The sequence below is a fragment of the Mesocricetus auratus genome, unplaced genomic scaffold (assembly GCF_017639785.1).
Source record: "Mesocricetus auratus isolate SY011 unplaced genomic scaffold, BCM_Maur_2.0 Super-Scaffold_100011, whole genome shotgun sequence".
NCBI lineage: Eukaryota > Metazoa > Chordata > Mammalia > Rodentia > Cricetidae > Mesocricetus > Mesocricetus auratus.
In genome coordinates this window covers 49,143,611-49,156,531 of record NW_024429195.1, presented here as the reverse complement: position 1 = coordinate 49,156,531, position 12,921 = coordinate 49,143,611, and the positions used below count along the sequence as shown (strand labels likewise).

The window sequence follows — 12,921 nt, the reverse complement described above, 5'->3', positions numbered from 1 at the left end:
AAGTGCACTTTAGTGTTGGCCCTTTCACAAGCCTGCACATCAGCATAGGTGTCTGTCGGTGGAACAATCTTTTTGAACTTTGCATTAAAGGCACCACTGGGTAGCAGTGATCTCAACACTCCATCCATTGTCTTCATCAGGAAATGCACAGACAGACCACACATGGTGGGCGGGGGGGGGGGGGTGCAGGGGCAGCAAACACATAGATGTTTATTAAAACACCCCAGTGCAAAACAAAACACTTGAATTGAAGGAAAAAAATATTTTTGAAAGTATGAAGCCAAGAAAGTAAAAGGGCTTAATTACGTTGCCTTCGTTAGTTGACTATGTAAATGGGCTGAGACTACTTAACTCAAATACTCAAGCCTTCATTTCATATGCAAGTACCCTCCAGCAAATAATACAGCAATATCCTCGTGATTGTGAAGGATGGCACCGGATTCTGCTATAAAGGAGGAGTCGGATTCCAGTAGTCGCTGTAGGTTTAACTGGCATGGCTTTGAGAGAGCTATTTTATAAAAGGGGACTCGCCCTACTGAATTAACATTGAAAAGTGTGCATGTTGGAAACAGCCTTCCCTCAGCGAAGTCCTCCACCACTGAGTGGTTCAGACTTTATCCAAATGACTCCATAGAAAAAATATGCCGTGACAATGATTTCACATTTTAAAAAAATTAAAAAGGGTGATGGTGATGATGACAACTGGGCAGGAACTCTGGGCGCTGCCGGCCTTTCCGAGTCAATCACCAGCCGAAGGTGATTAAGTTCCAGCCAGTTGTCTCAATGTTGGGAGATAGGAGCTCCAGACTGGGGAGGCCACCTGGTATCCTGTCCCAGTGGGTCTGATCAGGTTAAGATCGGCTTATAGTACGCCCCGGGGGGCTCAGCCAGGAGCCGAGCTGTCCCCTCGCCACCTTCCGCCCATGCAGACAACCAAGTTACACACGGGAACTCCGGGAGCACAATGACAACCAGGCACACAAAAGGAGCGAGGCAGCCGCTCCCATCCTTACCTTTCACTTGACTTTCATACTCGGCTATGATCTCTTTGTCCTTTTTGAATCGGCTCGGGGTGGACATTCTCCGGCTGTTCCGGGGCTCGCTTTCAATGGGCAAGTTCTGGCCGGGTGGCCACCGGCCAGTCTCCTTGGAGAGGCAGAGAGTTGTTCTCCCCTCTCGCCGAGGAGCCAGAGGCAGCACCCTCGGCAGGGACCGGAGGGACGGGATGAGCGAGAGGAGGGAGAGGAGCGATCAGAGAGAGCGGGGCTCCGGCACCATGCTCCGGGCTGAGCCGCCGTGGGCGCTGGCGAGCGAGCGAGCGAGCGAGCGGAGCCCCAGCCGGCGTGGCCAGCCGCGCAAACTCGGGCGAGCGTGTGGCGGGGGGCGTCTCCCGGCCGCTTCCTCTACGGCCGCGGGGCGGACGCGGGGATCGCGCCAGCGCGGAGCACCATTGTTGAGACCCGCGCGGGGGTCGCGCCCCGCCGGCCGCCGCCGCCGCCCGCCGCCCTTCCTGCCTGCGCCCCGAGCTGGGGATGCTGCCGCCTGTGCCAACGCCGCCCGACCGGCCGAAGGGATGGCAGTCCCCCACGCGTGTCCGCTCGGCGGGACTCGGAGGGCGGCGGCGGCGGCGACGATCGGACGCGCCCGGCTCAGCCCCGGTGGAGTTCGCGTCTCGGGAGCCGGCGCCGCCGGGATCCAATGCCGCCTCTGTCGCGGGGCGCCTGGACTCTGTCTCCACCGCCCACTGGCCGCTGCTGCCCCCTAGTGGCCGCGACGACACGCGCACCCGGAGCCGCGCCCCCGCCCGGCAGCCGCCCGGTCCTCGATTCTCGCTCGACCCTCTCGCAGCTCCCGGGAGACCCGCTGGTGCTGCTGGGCGCGTGGAATTAGACGAGGCGGGGTCCTGTCTCCCGAGGGGACGGCGTTTCTGGGTCGACTCCTTCTCTGCCCTCGCCCTGGTCCCCGCTCTGGGATCGTCCTGGAAGATGGATGCCCCTTGTGGCCAACCCGAGCGGGGCCCTGAGCACTTAGCGGCGGCCGCCCTAGGCGGCTCCCCCTTTGCCTCGCTCTGCCGGGGCTCAGCACTGTGGGCGACATCGGAAGATGTCTCTGAACTTGAGAATGGACCCCTTTGCCGCCTTCCAGCTGGGCTCTGGCCACGTTCTTTTCCAGTGGTTGAAGTCCAGAGTTGGGTGTCACCGTAACAGACTCAAAGATGTTGATCCCCAGAAGGAAAACTGAACACTGGATTGTGAAGGGCCTCCCAGTTAAAAATAGGAGGACGAAGCTCTACATTTGAGGCAGGGGGTAAAACTTGTTGACATCATCACATTCTCAGTCCTAGATGCAGTTAGATACTAGGATGGCAGGGAAAGCCTGGTATAATAGGAATCAGTCACACTTAGGATGTTGTTAGCTTTCATCCAGCTGGATCCTCTCAAATTAATTTCCAAAATGCTGTGGTCCTGATTTATCAAAGGACTTGACAAAGGCGCACCTGTTGCCAGAATATTTCCACTGCGAGATCTAAAGGCCATAGACACTTTTAACTCTGAGCATTCAATCCCGTAGACAGTGAACATTAGTTTAGTGCTGACCAAACACAAGCTAAGAGCAGGGGGAATCGGCATAGGCACCTGTCCTAAAGGATCTCACCACATATGGCATAAATAAATAATCACAGGCAATGTGATGATGCTGCAGGAAAATTACACTCATTCAAGTATAGGACCTGAAGAGAGGGAGGAAAGGAAAAATAGACTGTGTGCAGTGTGGGGAGTAAAATCATAGAAGAATAGACTTCAACAACCGATTGTTAGTTTGCAGTAAGGGAGAATTAACCAATGGCCTCAAACACACAATGGGATACTCTTGTGTTTGAGCCACACCCCCAGTTCCTGAGTTTAAAGTCTGAATACTAAGTAGTTGGCGATCTTAGTGAGAAGGAGATGCATATTTTACTCTGGGTAACTGCAAATAAGATTTCCAGAAGTCCTAACCCGTGTGTGTGTGTGTGTGTGTGTGTGTGTGTGTGTGTGTGTGTGTGTACCTCCCTAGACCTCAATCTCCTCATTTTAAAAATGCATCAGTGCCTAGATCCTTGAAACAGAATACTCTTTTCCTGAGATAATTCTCTAAAATTGTTCAACAGAAGGGCCTCTGGTTAAATTTCGTCTTAGGTACTGTTCTATTGCTGGGAAGAGACACTGTGGTCAAGGCAATTTATAAAAGAAAGCATTTACCTGAGGGCTTGCTTACAGTTTCCGGGGGTGAGTCCATGACCATCCCGATGGCAAACATGGCGGCAGGCAGGCACGACACTGCAGCAGCTGTCAGAGGGCTTACTTGTGGAGACAACAACCAAGAGACACACACGACACAGAGGACCTAGCGTTCAAACATAAGAGCCTACGGGACCATTCCATTCAAGCCACCACAGGCCTATAGTTCCATTTATCTAGAGGTTAAGAAAGGATACCTGCTTCCTCCCGGGAGGTTGAGACCACCCTGGATACCCTAGTAAACACCTGCCTACAACATCAAGTCAGTTTATAGGGCTTTTGCACACCAAGTGCATACCGTCATTATTAAAATCTGTTCTAATCACCTGTGGGCTATTAGTCTTGTTTTTGAGAGTCTTGCTATGTGACCCAGTGCTTATCAAACTCAAGGCAACCCTCCTGCCTCCACCACCACACCCAATTTTAATCAACTTTAACAGAAAACAGCTTTAAAATCAGAGAAAATATCTTACCCATCTTTGATTTCATCATGGTACCTGCATTACAAAGGTATCCTGCTGTTGTGATTAGATATCCTGACAAATGCCACACAGAGATAAAGGGCTCATTCTGATTTGCAGTTGGAGGGTCAGTCTTTCCTGGAGGAAGGCATGGGCGCCTGAGGAATTTTGCCCACTCTACACAGGCAGAAAAGGCTGAACACTTTGTTTACCTTTTTGTTCAGTCTTGGACCATACGCAGACTACGGAATAGAGCCATACAGGGCTAAGGTGGGTTTTCCCATTCTAGTTAACCTCACTAATTTATCACATGCATGCCCAGAGGCTTGTCTTCTAGAAACTTCTAGAACCTAGCAAGTTGATAACATAAACAATCACAGTGTCCAACCAAGCAGTCAATATACTACTATGAGTGTTCACAGCTTGGCATTCCCACATTTGATCATTACTCTCTAAGGTGAGCAATTTGCACACATACCCACAAGAATCCCACAAGGTGGGCACCGCTGCCCTCTTATGACAAATAAGAATCTGGAGACAAAAGGTTCAGTAACTAAGCTGTGACAAGAACATAACTCCAGTGCACATCTTCCTCCATCCAGACTGAGTCTTCTTTCCCACGGCCTACTCTGTGTCCTGTGGGCCTGTAATCCCTTGCCCATGGGAACCAGGAAGGCTTGCATTCATCAGGAAGAGCTGTTCCTATCGTGGTTTTATATCAATTGATCTTATTTCCCATCTGGCCATTCGGTGTCATTATCTTCTTCTTGCTTGAGAGCCGAATTTATTCCCAAGTTTGAATGTGGTGGATGGGTAGGATTTAGAACCTAGAAAGGCAGGTGACCCAGGTTGGATAGGCCACTTGAAGTTTCTCACATTAACTCTGTGACTTTGCTCCGCCTTGTGGTGATTATTTTCTTAGCCCTATGCGCCTCCTGACTGCCTTCTAATTTACATATTTTCATTCTTTAGGGGAAAACTATTGGAAATTTTCCAGACAGTGACATTCCTGCCCTTTCTGGATGACCCAAGTCCATGAGTAGAACTTCTTTTACCGCCTGACCATTTACTCTTGGAGCAAGTGTTTTTCACCCGGGGTTTGGCAGCCACACAACATCACTTACTGAAGTGTTAACATTGGACCCGGTGTGTGTGTGTGTATGTGAGTGTGTGTGTGTGTGTGTGTGTGTGAGTGTGTGTGTGTGTGTGGACTTTCGTGCACACATGTGTGTATATGTGCACCTATCTGCATGGAGGAAATACATTGACATCAGTTGTGTCCTCAGTCACTTACCTCATTTTCTGAAACACTGCCTCTCTCTGAACTTGGAGTTCACCCATTTGGCTAGACTGACTGATTGGCCAAAAAGCCCCAGGGAGTCTCCTGACTCTGCCTTCCCGGCAGTGAGATGACAGACACACACCTTCACACTGAGAGTGTTCCACATTTGCTGGAGATCCAAACTCAGGTCCTCACAGTGGGCCCTTGACCAAAGTTAATCCATCTTCCCTGACTCTGAGACAACTTTTTAGAACAGTGGATGGAAACACAGAGTTGCTGCCAAGTTTGAATGTGTTTTTTTTTTTTAGCTACAAAATTTTGACTTCTGAATTTCATATCTAATGTGGGCCGTTCTGAGACTCCCCTTCGATGAAAGGGAACATTCTTGTCCCTCCCCACAGGGGGATTGAAAATGAAGAAGGTGAAGCTCAGTTATATTAGTGGATCAGGTCCAAGCTCAGGACACAGAGTTCTGAACACACACACTGTAATGTCTAGACTTCCCAAGACCCCTGACTTGACAAACTGTTTGCCCTTAGGATTTCAGTAATTGCATTTGGGGATCAAGTCTGGGACATTTTATAAGGTGTGGCCTTAGTATTGATCACTAACACCAGTATCACTTCAGAGTCTGTTTGAGATTCAGATACACTACACGTAAGATGACACTTCCCAACACTAATGTGCACGAGGGTCACCTGGGAAATCTTGTCCTGATGCATTTCTGATGCCTTTGGAGGAAAGTCTGAGATGCTCTGTTTGATGTTGTGTCAGGAATGCTGGCATAAACGTCATTCTGTGGAGCAAAGAAACCACATGGCCCAAAGACTGAGTGGAAAGAAATTCTCCAGGTGATTCTATTCATGTGAATCTTTGCCCAAAACTGAAAGACATTACAAGTATATCCTTACAAAAGAATTTTATTACTCAGTGACAGTATATTTTGTTGTTGGGGTGTGAGACAGGGTGTTGCTGCTAGGTAGCACTGACTGGTCAGGTGTTTATGATGTGGCCCAGAGTGGCCTTGGATTTGCACCAATCCTCCTGCCTGAGCCTCCTAAGTGCTAGAATGACAGGTGTCAGTCACTATGTTCGGCTCCTTCAATTCAATTCTAATAAATATTTACTGGGTAGTTATGAGGCTAAACCACATGACGTTCCTAATGCTTGATTATATCTGAGTATAGGAATGGTAGTATCACGCAGTCCAGCCTAACGAACTATAAGCCCAGCAGCCCTCTGGCTGTTGTAAACAAAATAAAATGTTCAAGACCCTCTTTGGAGTTGCTAAATGAAAGCTGTGTTGACCCTGCCCAGATTTAGAGCAAGCCAACTCTTGGGCTGGAATAGTCCAGTGCGCTTATCAAGGAGCCTGGTCCAGAAATGCCAGTCACTATTTTAAAAGATGCTTGAATCATAGTAACAGTTGTTTGCTGAAGAGATGTAAATACCCATTTTCTTCTTTGGGGTTGGGAGAGGTGGCGGAGTGGGAAAGACGAGCTGTTAATAAGTCATCCTGATGCACTTTCCGAGGCAGGCAAGAGCAAGGGATGAAATGATAAAGGGGAGTTCGCATGGACCTCTGCTTTGGGGGTGCAGGAGACCTGATGCGAGACGGAAGCAAAGGGCAGAAAGGAAAGGAAGGGACTATATCCAGCGGCAAAGCAAAAGAAAAAACAAAAAGAAATAAAGTGAGTGGTTGTTCTTAAATGTTCAACTGGAAGATTCAGCTCTGCTCTCCTGCCAAAACCTTGAATCTGATATTCAAGAGAAGTATTTAAAGCTGAAATAATGAGGATTTGAAACCTCGTTTCATTTCAATAAAGCTGCTTTGTCACAGCTTCAGGCAAGTGCTCAGAGTCATCTGTTTCCATTTCGCACAATTCACAATTAAAACAGATCTGCCTTCTTTCATCTCCTGTCTGTAATGTCTGAACACCTACGCCTGTGAGCCTCTCATCAGGACCATTTTCTGCTGTTAGAATTCTACTACGGCTTTCCATGTGTCTGCTGCACAGTGGAGTCGGAAGATGAAGATCCCATGTACCCATATGGATGAAAATATTAGATCCCATTAGTTATTTGAAAAGGACGTTATTAGCACCCAAAGGAAAACAATAAAAGTTAGGCCAGACCCGAAATGTCAGCAGCAATTCAATGGTCAGAATGAGAGGTGGCATTGTATGTGCACAGAGCAAAGTGTGACCAGAAGATGTCTTAGCAAATGCAGAGTCCTTCTTGCCCATATCTTAGAAAGAAGAGGACAGCCTCAGCTCTCTTTTGCCCTGCACTTTGGTAGAAGACACTCAGAGGCTGCTGGCTGTCCTCAGCCTTTCCCTGGAGACACAGGCTGTGAAGCTGCTCTTCATTGCTGCATAGATATGGGCCATGTGAAGAGGGCCTGAGGTGGTAAATAGAGCAGAAACTCCTCCTCCTGAACCCATAAAAGGAAGCCCAAGCAGTAAGTGGGGCACTTGAGTACCCTCACTCCTACAGCCCAATGTCACTCTTGACACCATGTTTCTTTCTGATCAATACTATCACTGGGCTCTTGAGTAAAGCATCTTTGCTACTTTGCAATCTCTGTGTGCTTTATCTCATTCTTAAAGAAGAGGCCAAGAACCTGGAGACACTTGGCCCAGAGCCCTGACCACTGGCAGCATCAATGTTGACTGAGGTTCCTGGTCTATACTGGATTGCACCTTGTGTCATATACTCCACAGGTTTTCACAAGTGTTTTGTGGCAGCTCAACACAGAATGCTTTCATGGTCTAATTCCTCCTTTTTATCATGTTCTGTGACATCTCGTTTTTCACTGTCGAAGAAAGTTCAGATATAAAATGCATTTGCTTGATATGGTTCAAAAATGGATTGGCAGTGGTCCTAAAGGGGAAATTCAGTCCCTCTTGTAAATAAGAAGGTGGAGATGTGCGTGGTTCACATGTGTAATCCCAGAATTTGGGGGGGCTAAGGAAGAGGGATTGCCTGGGATTGGAGGCTGGTCTAGGCTACTGTGTTAGTTCTGGTCTCTAAAGAAACAGGATGGATAGAATGAATGTATGCAAACACACGTAAGGGGTTGATTAGAGCAACTTACTGACTCTGACTCCAACAATGGCTGTCTCACAATGGAAAGTCCAAGAATCCAACAGTAGTTTGATTCACAAGGCTGGATGTCTCAGCTGGTCTTCAGTATATTCTGGAATCCTGAAGAAGTAGGCTGTAACACCAGTGAAGGAATGAACTTGCCAATGTGAGGGCAAGCAGACAAACAGCAAAAGCGACCTTCATCCATGTCCTTTGCATAGGTCGCCACTAGACAAACAGCAAAAGCGACCTTCATCCATGTCCTTTGCATAGGTCACCACTAGACAAACAGCAAAAGCGACCTTCATCCATGTCCTTTGCATAGGTTGCCACTAGAAGGGCGGCCCCGATTTAAGGTGGGGTCTTCACACCTCAGAGAAAAATCCTTCACAGGTGTACTCAGAGCCTTGGTTGTAGTTCATTCTAGATGTAGTCAAGTTGAAAACAAAGACTAGCTATGGAAACTGCACGGTGAATCTGTCTCAAAAGAGAGAAACTGTTTGTGTTTGTGCTTCCCTTGCAAGCACAAGGACCTGATTCTATGCCCCAAGCCCATGATAAAATACAAAACATGAAGGCAGGTGGTGGTGGCTCAGCACTCAGGAGGCTGAGGCAGGTGGATATCTGTGAGTTCAAGGCCAGCCTGGTCTACAAATCGACAGTCAGGACTGTTATACAGAGAAACCCTGTCTCGAAAAACCAAACCAAACAAACCAACAAATAAATTCCTGGCTTACTGATGCCTATTGATCTGATGTTTACATACAGGATGAAGTTGGATGCAATGGTTGAAAATATGCCCTTTAAAAGCATGACTTGTTCATTTCTGAATCAAGACTCCTGAAAAACAGCAGGAGAGGCAGGATATGGACCTTCCACTCACTGAAGAGGTTTGTGGCCAATTGTCTTTTTCCTCTGGGTAATTGCTATTTATTTTGCTCATATTTCTATTGATTGATTTTCATTTTGAATCAAGTGTGAATTCCAACTAATTTCAGCAAAGTCACTCCTGAAACTCCCTGTTTGTGGCTGGTTGTTGCCCTTTCTTTTGGGTGCCTTCTGCTCAGTATATGTGTGTACAGGCATGAATGTGTGTGTGTTCGTGAACCTGTTTGTGTTCAATCCCTTCAGTAATTTTGTTTTGCATCACTGGGGTGTGAATCTTTTGTATATGTCAGGAAGGCTACATGTTACTAAGTCACACCCCAGTCCTAAAGTTGGACACATTTTTGAGTTAATGATGCTAGAGATTGAACTTGACATTTGCATGCTAAATACACATGATCACTGAAGAACACCGGCCTCTCTAGCTCTTATTTTGTGGATATTGTGAAGTATGACTTAATACCACTTTTCCAGTATGGAAACTGTCTCAGGATCGATTGTTAATTCTTAAAGACAGATCTTGGGATCACAGAATCCAGAAAGAAAGATTTAAAAGGTATTGTTCCCCAATGAGTTCCAGTCTCTCTGTGTCACTTAAGACTTCACACACTGTTATTTTTTCTCTGGTTTGTCTGCTTGAGACTACTCTCAGGGAAATCCTCCTGCCTCAGCCTTCTTAGGGCTGGGTTATACTCCTTCAGTTGAATTCTTCCCAGTGTTTTCTGGGGATTAGATTCATGGTTTCTGGTTTTATCAGGATTGTCACAGAAAGTTTGCGTCTTTTTCAACACAACCTATGAGATCCAACAGGACACTGCTGGAGCCCATTATTGCTGAAGTACCAGTTGTTGTTAGCATCCCCCAGGTCTCACAGATGTAACTCTCTTAGAAATTACTAAGCATATATTGAGAAGAGCAGCATTTTGGCACTGTGTAAATCTCCTTTTTAGATAGGTTGCATTTACTAATGCTAGAAACAGCTGACTCAAGTCCTGAAAGAGTAATTGCATTTTGTTTCCCATAATTAAACATGCTAGACAGAAAGGAGACTTCCCTAAGACTCAAAGGCCATAAAGTAGGCCTTGGTTAGGATCTCTATTGCTGGGAAGAGACACCATGACCACAGCAGCTTTTATAAAGGAAAACATTTCATTGGGATGACTATCTTACAGTTACAGAAGCTTAGTCCTTTGTCATCATTGATGAGGAACATGGCAGTGTGCAGGCAGACATGGCGCTGGAGTTGAGAGGCAACAAAAAGTCTATTGATTGTCACAGGAAGTGAAGCTTGAGTAAAAGACCTGAAAACCCACCCCCACAATGACACTTCCTCTAACAAGGCCACACCTTTTTTTCTTTCAAACTGTCACAGTTATGATGAGACAAAAATTATCCCTCAAATGCTTATCCCCTTGGCTTTCATTGATATTTGTCACTCGGGTGGAACTGGCCAAGATTCACCTTGATACACTGTTACATCCTGAGGGGCTAGAAAGAGGCAGTAAGGTGAATTTTGTTTTGGCTCCTATATTCTGCCTATACAAACCGAGATACCCAAGCTATGCTTTTGCCAAAACAAATCACAAAACTAGATCCAGCTTCGGCCTAACCTTACTCTGTTCAACAAGGGGACTGGAAATGTGCATAAATCCTTCTGAGGATCCAACCCTCTCTGCTAGACTTTACACTTCAGAACTATGACATGTAGCAAATCTACTGTTCTTCCCAGTAGTGTACTGATTCCAAGGGCAGAGCTATACTACTGCCCTCCTGAGTTCTGACTGGGTTTGCTTCAGCCAAGCACAGACCAATAAGAACTCCACAGGTGGAAACAACCTTTAAGACCCTTGACCTGAATGATGACGGGATTCTAGGATGATGTCATGGTGGGTCAAAATGCATCATAATCAACAAGCTGCAGAACCTGGAAGCCCAGAGCCAGGGCAACAGCTGAGGGATGCACAGACTTGCCTCCGGTGTGTTGGCTGACCTGCCCTGGTTTGGTGTCTCCCACATTCATTGTAGTTTCCACAATTTGGGGTCTACAGAGGATCATTGTGCCGTGGAACCCTACTTCTCCCCCAGCACAAACTCTACAGAGTCTCTTGTTTTGTTTTACAGTGGGGCTGGTGGACTACAACCTTAAAGACAAGATTAAATTGATTGGTTCACTAGGAGGGAAGTAGTCTTTGATATTGTTGAATCATATTCCAACTGATTCCAACGCCAAAGGTAATCTTCAAACTGCAAATCACTCGAGGAGATGTGCAGACACGAAAGGACACCCAGAAGCTCAACAACAAAGAATCAGTTTTTACAGGAGTCTTCTCGTGGAAAGAAACCAAAATCAAGGATATCTGTCAGTTCATGCACTTATCACCCTTTTTTATACCAAATTAAAGTCTGGGGGCTGCAGCTCAGACAAAAGATGGACCCAGGCAGTAAACCTCTTCGCAAAGGAACTTATTCTGGTGCCAATTTACCTGGATGTGCACTGGAGCCTGGTGGCAATAAACCTAAGAAAAAAGAATATCATCCACCTAGATTTGATGAGACAGAAAAGACCAGATATCCCTCAGATGATTTTCCAATGTCTGCAGGATGAATACTGATCTGAACCCTTTGGAGTGGAAGCAATACAGCATGACAGCAGAGGAGATTCCTCAGCAGTGGAATGGGAGCAATTGTGGGATGTTTGCCTGTAAATATGCAGATCATCTTTCCAGAGGCCGACCCATCACCTTCTCTCAGCAGCACGTGCCTCTGTTCAGGAGGAAGACGGTGTGGGAAATCCTGCATAAGCGCTTCCTGTAGCCGTGCAGTCTTTCATGGACTGGACGTTGTCACATACTTCAGACAGGGTGGGTTGAAGAGCCTGAAACACATTCTGAGCTGTAAAGAGTGGGTGATGCCTCACTTTCTTCTATGTAGTGCTAACTTGGAGCTAGGGAAAGTTGCATCTGAAGCAATCTATATAAATATATGGTGAGCCCCATGAGTTATAAATTATTTGACCCGCCCAACCGAACATGCTCACAAGCATGCCGCTTTAAAGATTTTGTGACTGAGGTCAATGTTGGCTTCTTCTGTCAATTTTTTCCCATGGCTTTTCAATTTTGCTGTTCTTGTTCACAAGTTTGAGGTAAATGGCAGCAGCTGTTTTCCCGAGTATTTTAATGTTTAATTCTTAACTTCTTGTTTGAAATATTTATTTTTGAAAGGAATGCTAACCCAATTGTCAGTCTGTGCTGTGAATCAGGCTGGTGGCCTTTCATTAACATGGGGGTACTACAGGAGTTTCAATGTATTGATGAACTGTGACCATGGGACCATCCAGGAAAAGTATCACAGACATTTCATGACACTTTATGCCTGGAACTAAGGAGATCTGTTTAATTCTTGGAAGTGAAGTAACTGTAATGCCAAAAGTTCATTTTAAACCCAGGTCTTTTTGAATATAAGCCTCACCCTTCTGGGTGCTGTACTGAACTATTTATTTAAAAAAATTCAATTTAAAGCTATTTTTCTTTAATTGTATTGTCTTTATATATATTAAGATGAAATTAAATATTTTCATCATTAATATTTATATTGTACTACTCTACCTAAATTATTAATAAAGATTTAATGATATTTAGTATTGATATTGCTAAATATACAAAATCTATTTTACATATGAAACAGAATTTGATTTTTCTGTTAATTGTAAATCTCACATTTGCATTCATGAAGTCTTTATTAAATAAAGTTTAGTGTTGTTTGAACGTGCTTTGTAAGGTCTTGTGCCTGATAGGTTGTCTGAGAGAACAGGAAAGCAGTTACCCAGGGCAGGGTTCACCAGTGTAAGCTGGGGACTGCTCACACATCTGTGTATCTTTTGTTCTGAGCCAGTGTAGACAGAACATTTCAGTGAGTTCTTCACCTC

The 12,921-nt window shown here is 45.9% G+C and overlaps 1 protein-coding gene across 3 annotated transcripts in view; it reads right to left on the bottom strand.

Moving 5' to 3' along the window:
* Srgap1 (SLIT-ROBO Rho GTPase activating protein 1) overlaps positions 1-1,271 on the bottom strand; it is a 239,315-nt gene extending 238,044 nt beyond the window's left edge. The window contains exon 1 of one of the 3 annotated variants that reach the window (XM_040754798.1): positions 1,014-1,271. In XM_040754798.1, coding sequence (XP_040610732.1) covers positions 1,014-1,080 — 67 coding nt within the window. In that variant the 5' untranslated portion in view covers positions 1,081-1,271. The remainder of the gene's footprint in view (positions 1-1,013) is intronic. The other 2 variants (XM_040754797.1, XM_040754799.1) reach the window with 2 other exon arrangements.
* Positions 1,272-12,921: the final 11,650 nt, after the last annotated feature.